Source organism: Agelaius phoeniceus, chromosome 3 (assembly GCF_051311805.1).
Source record: "Agelaius phoeniceus isolate bAgePho1 chromosome 3, bAgePho1.hap1, whole genome shotgun sequence".
Taxonomy (NCBI): domain Eukaryota; kingdom Metazoa; phylum Chordata; class Aves; order Passeriformes; family Icteridae; genus Agelaius; species Agelaius phoeniceus.
In genome coordinates, this window is record NC_135267.1 from 81,183,371 (window position 1) to 81,207,933 (window position 24,563).

A 24,563-nucleotide genomic window follows, 5' to 3' on the forward strand; every position below is an offset into this window, starting at 1 on the left:
CCTTCCACTCTCCTTTTACTAGGTTACATCCTATTACATAATTAAATGCTGTATGTTTGTTATATTTTTGTCTCATTCACTGAGCATCAAAGAAGATGATTATTGGCACAGACAGCTGGTAGTTCTTTTTTATTTTTATTATTCAGTGTGGCCCTGTTTTCTCTATTAGCAATGGGCTTATTACATTCCATTTAGTAATTTTCTTATTGATCTGTGTTCCTACTCTAGTACTATTGCACATTCTTTGAACCTTATATTTATTCTTGTGCTTCTCCTGTTCACCAAGACATTTTCAGTCTTGCTTCCCTTTTATGATGATACAGAAAGAATCCAACCCAGAAAAAAAAAAGTTCTTTAAGAAATATGTGTTAAATACATATGTGGGTATTCAAAGCTATAAAGAAAATCCTGGGTCCTGATGACAAGCTTCTGCTCGGTCCTGCAGCCAATGCAATTCACTCACCTCTTTTAATCTGAGTCTGGGTATATGAAGCTCTTTAAGAGTCTTCCAGGCACAAAACTTCTTGCAGTATCTGTGGATATTTGTATCCATTAGTACCCTTACTCCATTCTTCTGGAGAAGACCATGTTTTCAGTTTTAGCCTGCTTCATCTGGAATCGCCTGGTTGCTATCTCCCAGGAAGCAGGAATATATGCTGGTCATGAGGACCTTAGAGGTTTTTTCCCCAACTGCACAAGATTGTAGCTTTTCATATTCCTTCATCATCAGTGCAGGAAGGGATTAGGGAGTCTTTGCTGCAGATGGGTATTAGGCACTTGAGACCAAAACAAAACACACATCCAATTTACCCTGCAGGCACCTTCACTGGTCTGCAGAGTTCCTGAAGTGCTTGCAAAAATCCTCTGCATTTGTTGATTTACTGAGAAGGTTCAGACTCCATGATCTCATAAATTTGAGAGGTAGGCAGAGGGACAAACACAAAATTGCAAGAAAACCTGGTTTCCCAGGCTGTTTTCAAAACAGAGCCAAGGCTGTGTTACCAACCCTTTTTGTTATTGCCTGAGGTGAAACTATTCACCAAGGTAGCAGTAGAACATTGTTCTCATTGAACCCTGTCCTCAGGAAGGGGTTCTGTCTCTATTTGTCTCCTCTGAGGAAAGTGCTAAACCATAGGCCATGCTTGGATGGGCACACTCTGGATCTCTCTTATTGTGTTAGTCTGTCCAGCCAAGAATGAGAACTTGTGGGGTGAAGACAGAGCCAGCAAGGGGATGCAAGCCTGAGTAGTTCACACTGTAATAAAATCACTGCCTTAAGGGGAGATGAAGGGTTTCTTGTTTTCTGGTCCCTGCTACAAGAGATACTTTTACATGAGTCATTAGATAAAAATGCATAACAGCACTGAGAACAGGGACTGGACTGGAGTAGGCTATCCCACTCTCTCCAACTACACACTCAAGTTATTCATGTTTGCATTAGGAATGTCAAAGCTATTAAGAAATGCTCTTATGTATTTCAATGTGCCAACATCCTGAAGGGTTTTCAGCTTGGCAAAAATGCTAGCAGAGGAAATGTGGGCCCAAGAGGTTTTCTTGGCATAAACAAACACAGGATTATCATAAATTTTTTTCCTCTCCCCAGTCCAGAAGAGGCTATTTTTAAATGTGGAAATTGAATAGAAGTAATCCTGAATTAACTTAATTGTTTGAACTCTGTAGCCCCAGTGAAAGGGTTGTGTCAGTGACAGGGATGTTGGTAATCCACTTGCAAGGCCAGGTTATACATGTGAGTATTAATAACTGCACTGCGTGATTAATAACTGCAGTGATTTTGGTATAATACTAATATGTTGATAATTATGAATAATATTGATAATAAGAAGTAATCATGTAAGAGCTGATGAGATTTTGATACACATGAATTATGTGGCCATTAGGAACTCACCTGCTGAGTGTACTAATCAATAGCTAATCAAAACAGTTGGGAAGTGGTTGGAAATTATTATGTAGAGTAGCTAAAGGCATAATTTAAAGGGTGACTTAAGGGCTTCAAGCATTTTTCAAGGTGACTTCATTATGCACATCATTTTTGCCAAGGTGTTTTAGCAATGTCAAAAAGGCTGCAATTACAGAAGTGGATAATGAACAGCTAGCAAGGAGATTTTGGGTGGGTTCCTTGCATCTAGGATAAGGAACTGAATAAGCCTGAAAATGCCGACAGCATCCTTCAAAAATGGTAGAATTGGTTTGCCTACTACCTTCTGCCAGATGGTGTTATTGTTTTTGTGTGCCATACATGAAAACAATCCCAACAATTACAAAATCTCACAATAGAATCCAGGGCTGATCAAGAGAGACAGAAGAAGCCTAGAGACCAGAATTTCTATGCCAAAGGGAGAGAGATCTAAATGTTGTTCTCCTACCTCATGACAAGAGACCATTTGGACACTAGCAATAGACATGAGATCTCACTTGTGCAGGCTGGCACTAAGCCATTCAATACAAACCACATTAAAATAGGACCTCCCTGGTAAGATCATCTCAGATGGAGAGCATTCAAACCTGCAGATTTCCAGAGAAGCCTCCTTGCCACCAGAATACCAGTCAAGACAACAGCCTTCTCACATCTCTGTTGCTAAAAATCACCAGCTGTAAAAGAAAATCTGAGGCTGTGAGGAGCAGCAAGGTTATGGGGAAAAGTTTTGACCCTGGGACTCTCTGTGTTGTTTGTACTTCATTCTTGCTAAGTAAAAGTCATGAAACCCCACACACTTTCCATCATACTTACTCCTTGCTGCCTGTCTCACGTCACTGAGGTCTTTTCTCCTTTCTGAGTGGCAGCACTGGCTCAACAGGGTGTGGATGCAGCAGCAGCAGGAGCCAGCCTTGTTTGGGCACATGAGGCAAGGGGAGGAAATCCAGGACAGAGGAAAAGCAGTTTACAAATGGATTTGTGTTGATTCCCACACTTAAAATGCTGATATGCATTCCCTTACATGCACTCAAGTAATGGATTCTGGACCTTTTTTCTGCCTTTAGCCACTTGCTGGTGTTGTGGGTGCAGCTACAGGGCACTGATGCTTTAGGGGCTGGAAGCTTTTTCACCTGGTTAAGTTGACAAATGTGCTCCTGCTGTTACTGAACCTGGAGCACAGGCTGGAGTCTGCTAAGACCCTCTGTGAAACCTGTGAAACCAGCCGCTCTGATCTAGAGCTGTGCAATCCTGTGGTATCACCACGTATCCACAAAGGACTGGAGCTTTTGGCCTTGCAGGAGAGAAGTCTTAGGCTGTCCAGGAAAGGCTTTTTCTGTGCTGTTTCTGGCTGTCTTTCAGCAGGTACACATCCTTTGACTCCTGGCCTCTTGCTCCCTTGCTGATTTGGTTTCCCCCCTTTCATATTCTTTCTCTGCTCCTATTCTGGCTTTTTTTGTACTCCCTCCTCTTTCCCCAGTCCAACTTCACCATATGTGCTCAATGGTGTATGAACTGTTAGAGATTTCAGCTGGAGTTTGGGGACAGTGGAGGAAATGGTCTCATGCTCTGCTCTTCCTCCTTCTTTCTTCCTCATCTGTCTGAGTCTGAATCCTGCAGATCAACAGCATTTTTGCAATTTTCTCTAGGTATCTGTAAATTAGCAGAAACACAGATTACAAGCTAGGCTGGCACCTACAGCCACAGAGAGCCTCTGGGCAGGTGTCTGGCATACTTGTGGCTGTGGGTGTTTCTGGGTATGCAACAAGGCTGCATGGTACTGCTGCCTCTCTGTGGAGCAAAACCCAAGCACTTTCAGCAGTGAGAAGTCTCAGTCCATCATGGTTACTAAAGTGGATTTTGTGCTACACTTAGAAGCTTTCGAAAGAGTGTGCTAGCTTTGGTTAGCCCAGCCTGGCTTTATCCAGCTGGTACAGGACTTTTCACTAAACAACTTCATCTATTTCTGCAGCTACAGCATGCACTCCTATCTGGAAGCAAAATATTTACTTATTTGCTTTTAATTATTTATGGTAATGAAATAGCACCCATATCTCAAATTTTTCCATGAAAATGAATACTCTTGTAGTTCAAATCTGTGGCCATGAAAGAAAGCACAGTTTCCCAGTGTTGCTTATATTGTTTATTTGTTTTTAACTTCAAAACACAGATGATTTTCTCAAAACAAATAGAGTAATGGAGGGAATGGAGTTGGGCTCTCTTAGTAACTTTCCCAAGAAACACATCTGGAAGAGCATATTTTTGCAAAACAACTACATTTCAGCACACCCAGACAGCAAGATTTCAAAAGTTTGTAAATAGCAGAGGTTAGCAAAGAGTGTTGCTGTTTTTTTTCTTTTTTATTTTTTCCCTGTTTAAATTGCAAATGGCACTAAATGAACCCACAATTTCCATGGCTAACACAGAGACGTTTTAAAAGAAGTCTTTGAGTAGGCTGTTAATTTACAAGATGGGGAATTATGAAAACATACTGTCTCATTTTGATTCTGTAAAATAAACTTGGAGATATAACTGGATGGATATTGTAACATCTGGCAGTCTGGCAACTGATTTAGGCCTACAGTATAGCTGTTTAAATCATTATCCTTAATTGCTACTTAGTTGGGTTTAAAAAAAGTCACTTTTTATCCATAGGCAGGTAACAACACTTTCTTTAGAAGCAAAAGTAGAGTGTTGGATTCTATTTTGTAAATAGCTTTGATGCTACACCTCATCAGTACTCTTAAAACCTAAGTCAGTTGGTTTCATTACCTGTACATCTCTTGGTCCACCTTCAGAGGAAGGTAAAAAACCAATCAGTTTGGAGACAGATCAGTAAAATCAAATTAGCTTTCCTGAATCAGAATGCCACAGCCAGGCCATGCTCACCAGGAAGGTCAGTGGGGGTGGAAATAATTCTGCAAACCAATGAGGAAAATGTGAAGCCACTGCTCAGACTACAGTGACTAGAAAATACCAGACTAGTATTTTCATTGTATTACAACTCCCAGCCCTTGCATAGACACACACAGAATCAGGCACAGGCCACCAGAGGATGGCCTATGAAGACAGGCAGAGAGCTGGGGCTCATTAGTCTGGAGAAGGCTTTGGGAAACCTCACAGCAGCCTTCCAGAACAAAAGGGGAGCCTACAAGAAAGACAGAGAGGGACTTTTTACAAGTGATAGGACAAGGGGGAAAGACTTTAAACTGGAAGACAGTAGGTTTAGATTAGATATTAGGAAGAAATTCTTCACTGAAATTCTTCACACTGCAATAAGTTGCCCAGGGAACTGTGGGTGCTCTATCCATGGAAACATTCAAGGCCAGGCTGGAGGGAGCTCTGAGCAACCTGGTCTAGTGGAAGGTGTCCCTGCCCATGGCACGGGAGTTGGAATGAGATGATGTTTGAGGTTCCTTCCAACACAAAGTATTCTCTCATCCTATGATCAGACACACTCCCATGAGGTGCCTGTGGGGCCTGGGAGCCCTATGGTGGGCAGACCTGGGTACCCTGCAAGGGGAAGAAGGCTTTTTCTGCCAGCTTGCAGCCTTTGGAGCTGTAGCAGCTCCACAGCAATCTCAGCAGGACCAGTCTTCTCCTACAACCATGGCTGTGAAGTACACAGAGTTAAAACAATCACTATGTTTGTGACTGTTAAAGAGCAAAAGACATACTTGGAAATGTAGTCCAGAACTGATAAAATTTGGATAGGAAACTATTAGTTAATTTTGCTATCTAATGCCTGTTCTCCTGAAGTCAGTCTTTCTTTTCCTGCATGCATGTGAAAATCAAATGTTTCTGGCACTGGGTGTGCTGCCCACATTTTAATGTTCTTTGGAGCATTTTGTACTTACATAGAAGGAAAATATCCCTTTACCATCTGATTTGCTTGAGTTGTACAGTCATCAGTGGTACAGCAAGAAACAGATGGAATAGGAATTAGTAAATTACTCAAGCACTGCTCTGTAGAGGGTCTTCCTGAACACAAAGTGTGTATGTATTAAGCAGCCACAAAACTTACAATCTATCACATTCAATATTGGGGTTATTGGATGGTGTATCAAAAATACCAAAATACGCTTCCCTGTTTGCTGGAGGCGGGGTGTTGGTTGGGCTTCCCACCCCGGAATCAGGGCTTGGTGCAGGGTGCATTTCTGGTGCATACTTCTCTTCTTTTTGAGAAGGCTGTGGCTGCTTTGGTTTGAGGTTTTTGAAACGTTTGAGCTTTACAGGGTCCTTGGCTTCCTTGGCACAATGGAACAAGATGAAAATGTCCCTTCGAAATTTGGAGCTCATTCCAAAGTAGATAATGGGGTTGTAGAAGCTGGCAGACTTAGCAAACAAACTGGCAAGGATGCTAGTGAGGTTGGGCACAGGGTGACCATAGGCAGACCATATAGAGATGACAGCATATGGTGACCAGGCAATAATGAAGGCTGTGCAAATGACAATAGAAACCTAAAAGACAAAAGAATAATAATGTTAAATCTATTTTGGAAGACTACATCGGGGGAGCAAAACACTGAGAATAATAACTTGAACACTTGGCTGGAAGGGAAAGGTCTGGATTGCCCTGAAGTTATGGCTTATAGGAGAATATAGACAAGCAAATGGTTTGCTTTGATGAAGACAGGAAGACCTAGGAGCTACATATTGAATTTTGTTATGGTGGTGTGGTTGAGAAATGCCTGATCTAACAGAATGAAAATAGCTGCATTCCCATATGTTTATATGAATACAGAGGGTTTCAGGTAGACTTAACTAAACAGTGAGTAAACTGAAATCTGCACTCTAAACTGCACTCTAAATTCTGAGTATGCTCAGGAGTAGTGTAACTTCTGAAAGAAAAGACCATACACCAAACCATATTTTTGGGGTTTGTGCTGTAAAACCAGCTCCAATTATATTTAGATTATTTTTCAAATGTGATGTAGCACCAATATTAGCCAACTGATGCAGTAGAAATTCTAAACAAACTTCATATTCTTCACTGACTTCAGACTCTGTCATTAGAGTTATAATGAAATGAAATGCAATTGATTGGTTTTATTCTCTTCTGTTCTAGTTGAGGTCAATTTTTGGAAAGACAGATTTACTTGAGATGAATCCTCCTGATATGAAACACAAACTCACCCTGGTGACATCCCGCTCTATTCTCCTCTGTCTGTCTGTGGGATCACCCAGTCCTGTCAATGCATGGCTTAGTTTGACTGTGTTGATGATGGACACATATGAGAAGACCATGACTGAGACAGGCAGGAAAAAACAGCAGATAAAAATGGAGACGATGTAGGATTTGTAGATTGTAGAGAAATTGGCTTTTGCCCAGTCTATCTCACATGTGCCATACATGCGATCTGGAAAGCAAGAATAAGTTGGTTGGCATTTTTAGAATATTGATCTGCTTTTGAGCAATTAGTTTATTAGTTTAAATGCTGTATTTTCTTCTGTTAAGCACTGCAGAATGGAACTTTCTGATTTAATGAGACATGACATTACTTCCTACATAAACAATTTTTCAAGACCATTTAGACTGTAACAAATTTTAATGAGTATTATCATTCTGTCGAGTTTGTATTGCCAGTGTAAATCCATAATGCACAAACTGTTGTTTCAGGATAGGAAATTGTGACACTTTATTAAAAAAAAAGGTTTTATATCCTTGACTGATATGTACTCTTATTTGTCATAATAGTCTACATAGTAACTTCCTAAGATGAGCTCTGTAACAGCATAACAAGAAATTCCATAGACAATATGCCAAATGTAAAAAGTCACTACTTAGATAACTAAGCAGGAAATAAAAAATATTGAGGCCTCTTGAGGTAATGGAACTTCTACTGCAGTGAGAGCCATGAGACTAAATTGATACAGCTAATGATAAAGATTATGAGAAGACAAAACATATAAATACTTAGAAAGATATGAGACCTTTTGAAAAATGGGAAACACACAGTCCTGAAACACAGAGATGCAGACTTTTAAAATGAAGTGAGGCAGATTGCAGGGTCTACCACTAGTGAAACAGGAGCTGACCAGGGGCGGGAATAATGTGTAGTCTCTGGCTCGAACACTTTTATGAATTACAGTTGACTTCTTTAGGTCTCCTGATGTGTTTGCAAAGATGTCCTCATATAAAACTTGAATTCTATAACCTTGGAGGTTTTTCTATAGATTGTGAATTGCGTATTTTTGTTTTTAAGTGGAAAAAGCTGTGGTTTCTTTTTCTGACAGCTATGGCAACAAATCGAATTACAAATAAATAAAGCATGAATCAAAATTAGGAAACTCAAGTATTAACAGGTCCCAATGATACAATACAGGTGAAGACTACATGATTTAGCAGCAAATCTCTCCCTAATATCCAGTGGTAATTTTGAAGGAAAAAAAAATCCCTTAATTCCTCACAGGTGAGAGGAGATTTAAACAGGAGGAATTAAATGAACAAAAGGCTAAAATCTCTTTCATGATTCTCATCAAAAAGAGCTCAGTATTTTTATCATCAAAAGCTCTAGATGTTGCTGTCTGAATGTGTTCTGTAATAGAAATAGATTTTTCTCTCCTTTGCCTTTTTTGTCAGTAGACCTCAAAAATATAGCCATAAAAATTTCAAAAAATATAGCCATAAAATCTGGCTTAAAATTCTAGGTTTCTGCTTTTGATAACTTTTGCCTGAAAAATGAAACCAGCCTTCAGATGACAGGAAAAGAAAATCCGGCAGATTTCCTGCAAGTCAGAATTCAGAGCTATGTTTTCTCCCTTTGCAGGGAGAAAAACAAGTGGCTTTCCCAAAAACTGGTGGGGTCCTGGGGGCCCCTGAAGATATTATGTAGCAGTGAAAGGCCTGAGGCAGCTAGCTGTAACCTGCTGTGCTCTGCTGGTGCCTGCTGCTGCACTTGCTGCTGCTGGGCTCCCACACCTCTGTGGGTGCCCTCACTGGAGGTGTGTTTAGAGACAGCCCAGGAACCCAAAATTGCTGTGAGTCTCAGTAGAGGAAAGCACTCCTAGAAGCAGTCTTGAAAACCGCTGCCAAGGAATTGAATTCAAACAGGGTCCATGGAGGCACTTGACTGTCCTGACAAAGTAGTGTTGCCCAAAAAGTCCCTGGCTCCAGTTTAAGGCCAAAACCAGACAGCAGAATTCCCCCTATAAATGAAGAGCTGGTGGAATAATGTAAAAAGAACACAGATCAACAGAAGATACACAGAAAATTACCAGTCAAAACCAACCAAGTTTATGACAGTCCAGAGTGCAAAAATATGACATCAAATTCACACAGTCTAATAAACAGTTTGAATTTGTCTCAAACCAAAGGTTGTTGAGCCAAGTATCTTGGGAGTATTATGGTTTGTGAAGGATAGAACATTTAACTAACCATAGGAATGGCTACTTTTCTCACACCCATACTTCAAGGGTCCAGAGATATCTCAAAGCTTACACACTTAGTAAATAAGAGAACATATGCACATAGCTGCTTCAGTAAGTCTCCAACAAATTGGCTTTTGCCCATTCTCAAAGAATGCAGAGGCCTACAGAATCCAGAGGGGTAATTGCTGGACAATGCCAGTCACATGATTTCAGTTGTTGGGACTTCTGTATCATTACCATTTGTTCCTAGATATTTGGTTTGTCGAATTCTTACAGGCTTAAATTGAGGCAATTTCTCCATCTTCCCCCTTGAAGAAATTTTCTGGTCAGTCACATGCCTTAGCCACTGAATTTCTTCAGTGTACACTACACAACTTTTTTCCTTTTTTTCTTTACCCTCCTTTTTTGATATGGCCTTATCTTGCACCCTAATTCTTTCTTGGACTCACAAACTTTCCAACACCTTTGAGTTCCTTTGCCATGTAAGTTTTCATATTTTCAACAAATTGTTTTGCCAGATCTTTCTGGCTTGTCTTTTTATAGTTTCAAGTTTAACTTGCTGGAACTTGTGTTCTTTGCTAGTTTCCTAAACTTGACAGTTTTTGAAGGTTGTCTTTTGATAGTTTTCTTTATCTCACTGCTTAACCATGCCAAGTATTTCTGGCCTCTCTTTTTCCATAGGCAATATGCACTTGGTCCAAGTCTTTCCTGTGATATCTTAAAAAAAAATCTCTTTATAGCTGATACCAAAGCAGGCAACGCTCTGCGCCTACGTCATGCACAATGAATGATTTCCTCAGTTCCACTGATAATCAGTCTGGTTTGTCACAAACAGCAAGAAAGAAAGGTAAGTTTATCTTTGTTAAGTGGAGAGGCGCCAGGTAAGCACAACTGAGAGATACCTGTTACCTGTATAACTGCCCCAGCCAAGCAATGGAGCTGCAGACCAGAAGAAAGCGGCCACCCAAATGAGAACCAGAGCCACCGACATGCTGCTGTTGCTGATGCAGTGACCTGCAATGGCATGCCTGGGTCAGAAAATAGTACTTGGAAAGGCAAACATATCTCTGAAATCCAAATGCACTCCTATACCACCAGCTAATAAGTAAAACAGCTATTTAAAAAATTAAGGTAGAAAAATGTATATTCATAAGAAAAGCTTGATTTTGAAAGCATCTATCAGTCTTGTGTTCCCACTGAAGAGTGGAAATGCATGTTTTTTAAGCAGGAGACAATGAGTTTGTTGAGTGCTGTGGAATTAGTGAATTTTGTGTTAGACTTATGCTTTGTAATTTTGTAAAATGCAGGATACAGTTGTATTTTACATAGAAATTAACAAGATAAATCTAAATTCAGGGCATTGTCTTACTGGCATTAAGGTTTTTCCCTGTTAAAAAGGGGAAAACAGTCCAGCCTGTATTCACTATTTGATACAAAAGATTCAATCTGTCCTGCTGTTGCCATACACTGTGGTTATTTTTTGATTTATGTGGGAAATATTTATGCATCCACCAATTTCTGTTCCTCAACATTTCTGTAACATTATACTGGATACTTGCTCAAACTGAGATTCAAACATAAATTATGCACAGCATCAGATGGATATGTGGTAGAGCTTCACAAAAGAGAACTGTGGGTTTTAAATATGACTTCTTAACAGGCAATGAATAGAAGATGTAGGATTACATCACAGCAAAACTCTATCACCTCCAGCAGCAGTTCATGCTGAAAGTTGACTTCAACAAGTCTATCATTGCACCCAACTGCAGAAGAACTTTCTGTGGAAAAAAATACCTCCCTGCAGAAGTTCTTATCACAGCAAATGCTCCTTGTGCTAGTAAAGAGAAAAACTCATCTGATGCAGCCCATGTACTTGCATATGTTTTCCCTGCAGACATTGATAGGTTCCTCTCCGAACGATGGTGCGAGCCACTTGCAACAAAGGCATGAAAATTGATCTGATCCTTGACCGGAAACTTCTCAAACTCCATCTCATAGAAGAGCGAATATTTTTCAGTGAGATCCAGACCAGGATGTATAACTTAGAAGCTTGTATAACTTATAATTTGAGTCACATTTTGAGGAATACAGAGGGTCAGCAGTACCTGTGGTATTTTTGGCACAAGGATGAATTTACCCATGGTGACCCAAGTGCACTTGTAATAATTTGGGTCTTACTGGAATTACCCTGAAGGATTCTATGAGAACATATTTGTAATGTAAATGACTGTATTATGTCCTGGTTTTCAATGTGTTTAATTTATATTTAGTATAGCCTGCCTGACTGATAATAGTGACTGAGAGAAATACAGATTTGCACCAGGTTCAGTGAGGGCAGAACTGGACTTGCCTTTATTCCTTACCTCTCTCAGGATGGCAGCCCTTGATATAGCGTGTCACACTGATCACTGTAAGGGTATTAATGCTAGCCAGGCCAAAGAGAAGTGTCAGAAAGCCATCAACCTGAAAAACAAAGCAGTACAGGATGTTCTGTTACTGCAGAGAGTTGAGGGGGAAAAGAACCTCAGGAATTTCTCCTGTCATTTTCATGTTAATGAACTTGAAAGTTTTTCCAGAAACCCAACTAGCAAGGAAATGCAAAATGTCAGGTGCAGTTATCTTCTATAGGATCAGTGAGCAAGCAAATGTTCAAAATTATGTAAGTGCTCTGTCATGTACATACAATAAGCAAGCAAGCACACCCTTACATCTATGCTTCCCTTAAATGACTTGTTAAATGAAGGAGAAAAACTTTGAACTGGAAAGAAGAAAAGCCCTGAACATGCAAAAATGCCATGGATGCAGCTGCCCTGCTTATACAGAACAAACATGCAAACTGATCCTAAGAAATTTAGGCTAAATATGGAAAAACTAGGAGGTGAATGGCTGGGCTGAGTGAGAAAATATTTTTTTTTCTTTTTTTTAATAGACCCCAAAACTTAAATAGATGCAGTAGATTGAATCTCAATGTCTGGTGTTGCTCTGTGCCTGCTATTTCTGAAGCCCTGATCCTCATCCCCTGGCTGTGACGCAGGCAGAGCTGTGCAGCTCTGTGGCTCCTGCTGGCATCAGTGCCTCAGCCACGTCCCGGGATGGCCACAGCTCTGTGAGCTTTATAACCAGGTATAACCAGGGAGTTCTGTCGGCTGCAGGGGACACGGATGCAGCCATCTGCTAGGGAGCACTCTGGCTGGGAAATGATCCAGGCAAAATGCTGACAGCCAGTCCCTTAGTTTTTTGGAATCTTGCAACCATATATTAAACTGTCCAGAGCAGAGGAGCTCTTGGAGGTGCCAGTTTTACACCTAGTGAAGCAAGAATATTAAGCGTCTCTGGACAGTAATTTGGCGTTAAAATACTGAAATTTTTGGCAGAAAGGCACATCATTATTCTACAGGAACAAACTCTGTCTTTGTATGAATGGGCACAACTCCTGTGGAATTCAGTTTATCCCTGCACTCAATCTGGGGCTTTAATCCAGGCTCAAATCTAAGACCCTGGCAGATTGTATAAATTAAATTTGGTGAAGGGTTAGAAAAAGGACAGCTTCATCATTTCTTTCACTGGTGCTTTTTCTTACTACCACTGTCCTCATATTGACTCTAAATACTTCTTATTGCCATCTTTTACAGACCCACCACATTGTAAACACATGCAAGGCTTGCTACTACAACAATCTACGCTCACCTGTGCTCTGATTACAGTCATCTCATGCTTGGTGTAGGAATGCAACCATGTTTAGAACAGACTTTCTTGGATGTCTCAGCTACTTGCTAGAAGCTGCACTTGGCTGAATTTGGCCTGCTGTGTGCTGTGGATGTTGGTGAAATACCTGGATATGTAAATGTGCTCTGCATTTCATTATCCTTACTGGTGCCAACAGCTGCCACCTCTCCATTTGCTCTAACAATGCTTCACAGATGCAGAAAACACAATGACCATAAACTTAAGGAATTGCACTAATTATTAGATTAGAAAGGAAGCAGTATTTCAACAAGGATGCAAATAAACACTTTGAAATTAAGCCTAAAGAGCTATGAGATTGAATACTAAAAGAGCAGAACAGGCTTCTCACTGTGTATCATAGGCCTATGTTAAAAGCAGGGGAGTTTTTCTGAAATAGATCTGTTTGTTTTATCACTGGCAGATGTGATTATTTTTCTCCTACCCTCCTTTCCTGATGTTGGACCAAAGAGAGACAATTATATCAAGTGACCAGTTCAAACAGCCTTTGAGCACACCTACAAGGGAGGAAGGTTGGTCTAAAAATACACTCTTGGCCTTTAAGATGCTGTCACCATAAGAAAGAAAAGCCTGAATGTTTTCTTTGGAGTGGTGCCTTGCTAAAAAAATGTGGTTTTATCTAAATCAACATAGTTCAAAGGATTGAGCCACTGTCAGTACCAGATCTTGTTTGCATCCTATTTCATACCAACATTTCATCAGACCTTCTGCAGGTGTGGGGGCTACCACCAGAGATGTTACCAGGGCCAAATGGCTTGTAAGTGGCTAAGTGGCAGCCAGGGCAGCTGTCACTGCCTCCTTGCTGGCCACAGGCTCAGTGGCTTGGGAACAGTGACAGTGGGAAACATTATGAAGCAGAGGGAGCTCTGGATGAAATGAATAAAGGAGGTAAATGGTGGCTCTCAAACTGCAGAACAGCCCATACAGGAGCCACAGCATCTGGAACACTTAACCATGAGAGACCATCCAACAGGGTGCTTTGGGAGCATGATGCTCAGACCACTCTTGTCCCAAACTTTTATTGGCAGCAAGTGGCTTTTGAGCCCTGCTATGCATAAACCATTTCTCAGCAAGTTTGTCAATGCTGCAACCCTTTTATATCGTTGTCACTTAGACATTTGTCCTCAGAAGAAAACGAGGGATCTTCCTCTAGATATAACCAATTTACTTCAAGCTTACACCTACTAGATTTGGAAGAAAGATCTCTACTTTTTCTGCTACTTTTTCTGCTCTTGAACAGACAGCACTGACTGTAGGTAGCAAGGCAACTGCTAGGCACCCAAGTAGATAATAACAGAAAAACTGCTTTAACATAGTCCCAATTTCTATAGACAGAGATTAATAGCTGCATGTTACAAAAATATGTGATTATTTCAGTTTTCTGCATCTTTAAAGATATATGGAATGACAGCCAAGGAAATACTAGAATAGTAAATAACATTTCATTACTTTGGAAGATTGATGCTCTTCCCCTTACACAGTTCTGGTTTTCCTTTTATTCTACCCCCCAGCCAGATCCTTCCTTCCATAGTCATAATACTTCTTCCATTTCTGTTTAATGCAATTTTTTCCTTCCTATTATTAATTATGATCAAATAGCAGCAGTGTTAACAGGCAGTAATGAATTCTGACATAAACACAAAGTTGATTGCACGGTAATTTTAATACACCAGCTTTCCCTTTTACCCATTTAGAAGCAGAAGTAGATTAGCAATTTTAAAAGCTTTCTCTCAGTGCTCTACCAGCATTACTCCCTTGGCTATATAGATATGCATGGAAGGTGCTCATTATCTTTATGCTGCCTGGAAGCTAAGACACAACTGAGGAAAAAATTGTGGTTTTTTTTCTGCTTTGCACTTGTGCCTGATTTTAAATCTCACTAATGCTCTTGGAGCACTATTTACAACCTGCAATACATAGAGCTCCTACTGCATACAAATTCATTTGCTTCAACACAGAGAGAGTTAGGAATCCCCAGTGCACTATGAAATTTTTAGCTGTGAGCATGGGTGTGCCTCACTTTTGCTACCTTTAATACTTATGAATCCCTACTGATTCATAAGGCTTGTCTTCATTTAAAGTACAGTAAAATATAACCTATTGTTCATAATATTGGATTAATCAAGGTTTAATTGCACAAAAGCAGATTGCCAAAATAGCTATTACTTTTCACTTTGGGCCAAAACATTGATCTCACCAGCCACAAAGGCTGCCTCACTCCCTCCTCTGGCCAATTGGTAAATGTGTTGCAATTTCCCAAAGTCCATTTGTTTCCCTTCAGAACCATGGCATCCTTATTTTTCTTCAATTGAAAATGAGATAATGAATATGTAAAGAAAAGCATAAACTTCAAACAGGGATTATTTGCCCACAGCATATAATTAAAGTTGCCACAATAAGCTCTCTCAGAATAATTATTTTTTTAAATACAAATCAGATTATTCTGAGTAATTAGATAATGGCAATAAACCTCATTCAACATCAATAAATGAAAAAGCACTTAAATCAATCTTCAAGAAACACATTTGTAAAAGCAATTGTAGATACCTTGGAATAGATATTTTAAAATTAAAGACTTAATTTTAAATGTAACAATTTCCTAAAGTTTGAAGTAAATGCAAAAATATTCCACTTGAGTCTGATGACAAAGTAATTCTCCCATCTCTCAAATATACTGTGATGTGTCAACTGGACTACACTAACTCTTTAGTCACAGAGGTTCTAGAAGGACTACTGAGTTCAATAATCAAAATTAGTCTTCACAAAAGACTACTTAAAACCCACAATGCATAGTGTTCCTAAAGCACTCAGATAGTTTCTTTGAGATTTTCTGCAATACAGGAGGTGAAGGAGACTTACCATTTACTACAGTTCCCACATCTTTTGCTCATGAGACATTGTTCTGGTATGTTTTTATCCTGCCTTTTAAAATGTCTCAGTAGGCTTCAGGGGTAGCTATGCTTAGAGGTGATGGCATCAACCCAAGTCATTGGAGAGCTCTGACAGAAATGCCCCTCCATGTATAAGTAAACAATGAGAATTTATATGCTACAGGATTAGAGAGTTTAAACCATTAAGTGAGACCATCAAACATTCATTATTTTGTACTCATAAAGTGATTAAATTTTTCTGTGGCTGGCATATATTCTAAAGACAGAAAAATATGAATGCAGTATTTAGACTGTACTATAATGTGTCCAGATATGTAATTATGCTAATTATACTATATAGTTAATGTATGTTCAGTGCCACTATTACAATGTGCAGGTTACATTTTGGCTTTAGTGAACCTGGGGAAGCCAGTTTCATCTACCAGGTTAATCAATTGAGGTTCAAGGTGGGGGAGCTCACTTTGGGCTGACCTTTAGCTACTGTAGTTGCAGCTTCTCAGGCCACAATTTCTACTCCTGCCCCTATCAAGGAGCACATCTATGAATGCAACAACACCACCACTTGCGGGGATGCCCTTGAGGGCACAGCATTCAATGAACAGATAGAAATTGATTGCAGAATTTCCTTACACAGCCTCATCAGATAATAATCTTACTTCAGATACTCCATCTCCAAATGCTTGGGAACACACCTGCTTTCTAGCTCTGGGTAGATGTTGTGGAATCATAGCAGATTTATGCCTCTTGTGTCCCCCCGTGAAGAGTAAATGGGGAACATGTAGTTCATACCACCAGATGATCCAGACACAATGGAAAGATTCCCATCTTCAGGTTAAATGCTGAATTGCCATTGTCTTTCTGTGAATTAGTGTAAAGGGAAATTAAGAAGCACTAGATAGGAAAATCTAGCATTGCCCTTTGGGAACATGTGTTGCTACACTATAAAATTCTTTTCAGTGGGCCTGAGCCAAAACTCCTCTCCACTGTAGTGATGTTAATTCAGAGCCTACTTGTTTATTGTCAGCATCACCATTAATACAAACAAACAAATACACAGATAAAAGAAGAGTCACCTATCTCATCTTCACATTACCATAGAAGACAAGGCTTAGCTTTGTGGACTGTAGATAACTGAAATCCATGCACATCAGATTAAAATCACTTTCTTTTTTTTCAAAGTATTTTCCATTTCAAAATATCATGTTAAATGTTTCTTGAAGTTTATACACCTCAAGGGAATCAGAGGTACCAACATTCATGGACTTTGCCAGGACAGCCCAGAGACTACAAGTGACCCTTCACATTCCCCAAAGTACAATCCTCTGTGCTGCTTCCCAACAAGAAGGAATCTGCTTACGTAGCCACCCTCAGGTTTATACAAGGACATCTCTGACTCTTGGCTGAATGCCTAGAATTGAACTTGCTCTTCTGCTCAGGAAGGTCCTGGGCAAAAGGCAGGGCAGGTTAGTGATGGTACCAGCTCAGCCTTAAGTGACCAAGACAGGAACATGTTATTTTCCTGAAAACGTGAAAAAGCTGCATGGCTACTAGCAGATCTCCTCTTAGGTTAATATTCTTGTCCCCTATGGATCCTGTACCAAAATAACAGGAGAGTCACAAGCATTTTCAAGGAGTCCTAGTAGACCAGGGAAAGCATGGAAGGAAGTATAAAAGAGTTTATTCTTGGTCTTAAAGAGAGTTCTGGAAATCCACCAGATGCAACAACATCATCCCTTTCTGCAGGGACAGTGGTATGGAAGTCCTGGATGTCCTGTCATATACAGCCCATTGCAAGCAGCAGTCATCTTGTCATCAGATCTAGTTCAGGACCTGATTTACTTCCTAAGTGATATCAGTGTACTGACTTAATGGAATAAATTTTTGTGATAGAGAAGATGAGTACATGTGAGATAGAACTATAAAAGTATTTACAAATTCTATCAGAGTGATATTTTAATTTCAGATGAAATTTTGCTTAAAAGCCAGTGAGAGGATGTGGCACACAGAGAACAGTCAGAAGAATATTATTTGTTGCCCTAGAGTGAGAAGATCTTGAATGATGAAGGAGTGATGGACAGCATTTTTTGAAAGAAAACATTTATTATCTTAGACATCAGCACAGAAGGATGTGGAAGGCTACTATTTTTCACAAAGAGAAGTAAGAAAAGGGTATTTCAAAGCCCTCTGGGAGGAAAAGCAAGCACAGAAATCAAAGCTTAGGCTTTGTAAATTCCTGGTTCTGTAGGATCACTCTCAGGCAACGAATGCCCAATCCAGGCAGCAGAGTGGGGTTTGACTCAGTGCTTGGGTGTCACAGCAGGGGCTACGTCAGACTTGTTAAAGCAGGAAACAGATAGTTTGGGCATTCATAAATCTTCACTACCGAATATATAACTTATCTAATTAGTTGCAATTGACTGCAGAAATACTCATTTAGAGGAAAATGAAGGAGAATTCATGACTAATGAAAACTGGCGGAACTTCCCTGAAGTCACATTAGTTACACTGAAATGATCTTCTATGTTGCTAATGATTCTGTTTGTGCAAAGGCAGTCTTTCCCCCCTTCCCTGCAGATGAAGTATTTTTCTCATTAAAATTCAGCTCACAGATGTCTACATGAGTTGCCTTTACCTCTTTGACTGCAATGTGTACACTCTTTAGATTATATGAAGGCAGATCAGAAATAAAGAAATAGGGAAGACTCTGCAACTTTATGTTTCAGTATCCAAATCTCAGGTAGGCAAGGAAACAAGAATGAGGATAGATTCCAGTGCTCTAAATTGAGATATAAATTTGTTTCAGAAAAAGTGAAGGAAAAAATTAATGAATGATGGAGCAATGTGAATGGGGGGTTAAGCTGGAACAAGCCTGACAAAAGATGGGTACAGACATTTGGCAGTAGTGGCTGTCTATCCTCAGTAATCTCCCCAGCAGCTCTACTGGGTAGGCAGTAAAAAGAAAACTTGTGAGGTTGAATTTTGGCCCTTCCCATCTGACATTGCTTTTATTACTGGACTTCACATGGACTGTGGAGCTACCACTGGTGTCTCATCTCCCCAGAATGTGAGGGAGTACCATTGGTACTCCCAAACCAACAATTGGTTGGTTTGATGAGTTATATTAAATGGACAGAAATCAGTGTTCTCCAAATTTACTCTGTTTATAGAAACATAAATGCCCTTAGAGTTTTTGATTTAGCAGACAATTAACAGAAGATTTTGTTAAAAGAGGAAAGTATTAATTATCTGTGTCCTCCTCAGACAAGATTTAGCAACATTTTACAATCTATGTATAGGAAAAGAGATAAATGCATGTTCTGAGAAAGGAAAGGCTACCAATAAAACACAAAAGAACTTATTCAAGATTAAAAGCCCTGCCCTCAAAATTTCTGAAAAGAGCCCATGTGTTTTCATCATACCTTTCTCAGCATTTCCTACTGTTGCAATTTTCTTTTTGGTGTTTCAGATATTCAGTTCTAATTTTTACAAAAGGTGACATTATTTCTTGGAATGTCATGAGAGAGCCCTAGATATTTAATAGTACCCAAAATAGTTCTTAGGTGCTAGCAAGAGGGAGTGGCTGGAAGTTGAATCTCCAAAAAGGGGCAAGGGCCAATGTGCTCAGCTTTGCAGGCTTTGGTCACTTGCCTTGGTGAGAGGTGGCTCTGAGCTCTGCTCCTACATTGGAGGCGGCAAAGCTGGTGAGCAAATGAGGCTCCTAAGGAAGCCAACAGAACAAGGGGATGGACATGTTTCACCCTCTGCTTGATTTTCCATCTTTTACTTTTCAACACAAAAGATTGTGATTCCTTATTATTCACAGCCATTTCCTTCCCTTAACTTTACAAGACCTTTCAAAAATTATCAGTGTCACTGTAAAAAGCAGAGCGATGGCTGACCCATTCCCCCTTTACCTCCATGGACTGTGTGGGAGAGCTGGATTCACTTTGGAACACAGACCCAGGACTATTCATTATAAGGGAGTACCAAACAATTGCTAAAGCAAAAAAATATTGGGGCTAGAGACTAAAAGAGGCTCCCTGCATTAGTGTCAGACATCCATTAGAGGAAAGGGAACCTTCCTTGTCCAACAGCAGCATTGTTAAATCAGGGATTTTGCACGTCTAATTTAGCTTTTCTTAGACATCCCTATTTATCTGGGATTTCAGATGGCAACTTGATCAGCTACACCACCACAATCTGGAAAATCTGCTAAAGTGCAAGAAATCCCAGATATCTGTGGGTAACTTACTCCTTAATGCATATACACTAAGTCTGGTGCTTCCAGATAATTTTTGAGTTCCTGGCCACACCATACCCTTTTGGGATGCCCATACTCCCCAGATCTGGTGCTGTCAGGCACACTGTGCATGAGTATATTAGGTTAGGGCTTACAGAGTAGAGCAATACCTGTGTGCAATGTGGGGTTTACTGCTGACCACCACATTGCCATGTGCTCCTGTCCAGGGTATGCCAGACTGAAGTAAAGTGCTGTGTGAAGCATGGAAGCACTGCAGGATTCAAACCCAGATTTCCTTCCTGCTTTGTAGTAAACCCAGTCAGAGGATGAAACAGTCATTTCTCTCTTGAAGCAGCTTTGTGAGGCTGAAGGCAGGTCCTTGAAGGCTGGCCCTTGTGATGATGAGGGTGAGCTGCAGGGACAGAGTCAGTTTGAGCTGGATCCTGTCACACAAGCTACCCTGGTGCTCACTAATACCTCAAAATGGAACTTTTTTAAAAATGGCTGCTCCAGAGGATGTTTCTGTGCAGAGACAGATCTGCTGGGGATGCTCTGGCATCATCTGGCTGTCCAGATGGACTGGGAATACCTAGGCTGACAGTGAGGTGAGTGCACCTGTGGTAACAGCATCAGTCAGCATGTCAGGGACAGGGGGTATGTCTGTCACCTGGAGATATCCACCCTGTGCTCTAGGGTGCACAGCCCAGACACGTCTTTCATGTAAGAAACAGTCAGAAATAAGAAATGTGTTTTAAAAGAAGCTTATGCCAACAGAGTGAGCACGTGGTAAGAACAGTCATTTACCTTGATCCTCATAGTAATACCTTTAAGTGTTTGAAAAATTAATGTTTAAATAATCAAACTGCATTATCAAAAATAATTTTAAAACTTAGAAAAGTGAACTACTGGAAACAAATTTAAACTGAAGTACCAGGATTATGAAGGATTTCAAATTCAAAGGCACTCCATAGCCCATTGTTGTTTTCAGACATGACTGTACTGTACCTATGGAGTTCAGATAGGTTATAATCCTTTCCCTGCATTTAGAGGCCTCCTGAAATCTGCATCTTTTGTTGTATTTGCCACGTGATTAAAAAATACAAGAAAAACTTTAGATCACTTGATAGATAAAGTTCAGAAGAAGCCATGTTTGCCTGTTGAGAATGAGTATTTCTCCTCTTCCTACATGAACATTTGCATACAATGTTATTTATAGGTTTCCCTGCAACTTCTGGTTCAGCAGAACATACAAATAAAAAATATGTGAAGGACAAAAATATATTCTGAGATAGCTTTTCACTAGGAATATGGTCAATAGGGGAACAGATGGCTCTTGGTCACTGGGTTACATTCCCTGACCTAAAATTCACCATATGAACCAGTTTACTTACTGATCATATTGGCAGAGGCTAAAAAATGGATGTGCCAGAGACTGACTGTCCTTCCTCTGTCCAGTTCAGGAATGAGACAGGGGTAGAGCAGAGGTGTAAAAGTGAAAGCAGATTTCAAAGGCCACCATTGGAAAAGTGTATTGTACAGAGCATTGTACAGAGCATTGGATACAGATGTACCATCTAACCTCATTCCTGAGAGAAGAGCCCTGTCAGACTTAAAAAATAATGTTTGGCATGAGAAAGAAAAGTGTTGTTTCTTCCATACAGAAGAGGAGAACAGAACTTGTCTTTGTCCCTTTCAGCAGGTATGCAGTGAGATTTTGCTGGTAGCTGGAGATACATCTTTTGTTACAGAGAGTTTTCAAAGACCAGGCTGTTTTGAGAGAAGTACTCTTTGTCTGTCTTTCCCCCACTCCCTCCAATGCAGCAGCCCAGGATGGTGAACCTTAATGTTGAAAAATGTTACCTGAGGGCACAGGAGACCCGAGTCAGAGGAAAACAAAATAGTTAGGTGGATTAAGTGAGGTGAGCTCATGAAATTTCTTCATAAACAGAAATGACAGGCTAGCTTGGGAAAATAAAATTTTCCTAAGTGTTCCTGACAGCAGAAACTGATCAATAGGAGCAAATGTGTAGTGAACCAGACAACGACAAAAAACCAAATAAGGCTGTCCTCTGGACTCAGCAAAACAAACCAAGTAAGGGAAAACACATGGACCATGCTAAGGAAAGAGCCATGCTCATGTATGCAAAGTGCCAGCCCAGCTACTTGCAGAGGAGCCTGAGTGCATGAGGAGAGCCAGAGACACCAACTTCAGCTGGTCCTGACAGAAAGCATGGGCTTTACCTTCATGGCACAAAGGTCCTCATTCCTCATGTTCTACCTGTGAGACCCCTTCTAGTAAAACTACAAATTCAGACTACAGCAATCAAAACACTATTGCTGTTCAACATTAAACATTTTCAGAATTACCTTTGTGCTGGCTGCCTGCACACGTGGATGATTTCACATCATTTTTTTATGCACAGAAGCTTCCTGCTATTTCTGCACAATATTCTTACTAGAATCCAGCCACTCTTTCCTTAATCTATTTTTTCATCACTGGCTTCTGTTTTGTCTAGTTTATTAATCAAGAAGATGGAAGTCAGCGTTTACACATGTTTTTGAGGTTCCCCAAGACAGCACAAAATCTTGATTGAAACAGGAATCCTACATGATGTTCTCTCAATAATCCATAACCAGCTTGACTCAACAAGCCACAACAAATCCAAACTTAATTCAAAGTACAAATTGATTTTCCAGATTACCATTCATTTTAATTAGTATTAATAACAGTATAAATTCATATTCGGAATGGTTCATGTTACTCTCTAGAGCCTACAGAGGACTACCAAAGCAGAAAATGTAATGTTTTGCAAATCAGTGTGTTAAGAAAAGCCAATACATTATTAATATCCTGCTCAAAGTCCTTGGATCCCAATACCTTAAAACTTTGCTTGATATCCAAACTTTACAAATGAATATTGTTTAAAAAAGATACAAACCAAATTGACCAATTGACCAAACACAGACTGACCAACAAAATATCTGGGTACTCTAAAAATGTTATGGACCATTTCTCCCCTTGAAAAAGCAGTTCAAGTACAGCAAGATTAAGCACACGTCCATCTCACAAAGTACAAGCACCGCTCTATCTCAATATTTTAAAATCTTAAAAAAAAAAAAAGTCAGATCACCATAACAAGACTTAGTAGCTCCAAGTCAACCAAAGACAGATTCCCAGGCAAAAGCATCATGAAAGAATCTGTAAGGCTCCTGACAGAAGTTCCCATGCAAACCAAGATGAGAGACAGAGTGTGCCATGCCTTGCCAATTCCTCTGTGTGCTGCTTTATACAGCGCAAAAGAAGAAGGCACAGTACAGACAGGGCTCTGAAAGAGCTTGCAGTAGGAATGCAGAAAGGTCATTCAATATTACTTATCTCAGCCTTGTGAGTTGTAAGCACTAAGTTACACCACTGACCTAGGGTCAGGATTTCACACTGAATGGCTTACCCTGTCTTACACAGGAAATCTGCAACAAAGCTAGAACTGAATCTGGAGATGCAGATTTTGCCTTTCCTTTCTCAGTCATAGCTCCAACCTCCCTTGAAAGAGGGGGGAAAAAATATGCATCTGTTTAATTCTGAATATGGGTGTGAATCTTACAGTTTTCAAGTATGTGTTTATTTATCTGATGACTTCAAAGTTTTCCATAAATGAAGAAATTCAGTTTCTGCTCAACAGACCTTAGACTGCAACTGTAGGTCATCTCATTAGAGAAAGAGTGCTATTTTGCTGAGGAAATAATTAGCTTCTTTTTGATAAATTGTTTTCTGCCAAATTACTATAGAGATACATTTTAAACAAAAAAAAAAAAAAAAAAATTTTGATCAAGCTACAGCTCCTAGGTTAATCAGTCTCCTGCAGGACATCTTCCTCTTTGCATAAACAGATCCTTTTTATTGAAATGGAGGGGACATGACCTGTAAATGTTCTTTCATCTATGTGGCACAATAGCTCAACTTCCTCCTTAAAAAAACCTAAAAAACCAAGCCTCCAAGAAAAGAGGATTATTTTTCTCTCCCTTTTCCTTCATCATGATCTTTCTTACACCTTGCCGTAGGCTATCCTGTCATTTTCAGATTTTTGATTCCCTGATGAAACAGAGTATAATCTTTCTCACAGTTGTTGCTGAAAGCACCAGGGAGCCAGCTTTGTGCTATCTGTCCATGGGGTGCATTTATATTCTGCCCACAGAGGTATGTTTTGGAATTAACAGTAATAACTTTTTCCAAGTACTCCAACAAAGAGCTGCCTCCAAGATCACAACTGTGGCATAAAGTTAAATCACTCATTCTACCACAGGCAATGAATCAAGCCAGAGTTTAGAAATGTGATTGAAGAGTTACAACTGAGTTAGTGCAAAACCTTGCATGCTAAAATGTATG

General features: G+C 40.0%; 1 protein-coding gene across 1 annotated transcript in view; it reads right to left on the bottom strand.

Moving 5' to 3' along the window:
• Window positions 1-4,732: 4,732 nt before the first annotated feature.
• The window catches only part of LOC129118985 (visual pigment-like receptor peropsin), a 29,085-nt gene continuing 9,254 nt past the window's right edge, over window positions 4,733-24,563 (bottom strand). The window contains exons 3-6 of the mRNA XM_054630659.2: window positions 11,668-11,767; window positions 10,214-10,318; window positions 7,070-7,293; window positions 4,733-6,394 (exon numbers count right to left, since the gene is read on the bottom strand). Of these exons, the coding sequence (XP_054486634.2) occupies window positions 5,954-6,394; window positions 7,070-7,293; window positions 10,214-10,318; window positions 11,668-11,767 (870 nt within the window). The 3' untranslated portion in view covers window positions 4,733-5,953. The remainder of the gene's footprint in view (window positions 6,395-7,069; window positions 7,294-10,213; window positions 10,319-11,667; window positions 11,768-24,563) is intronic.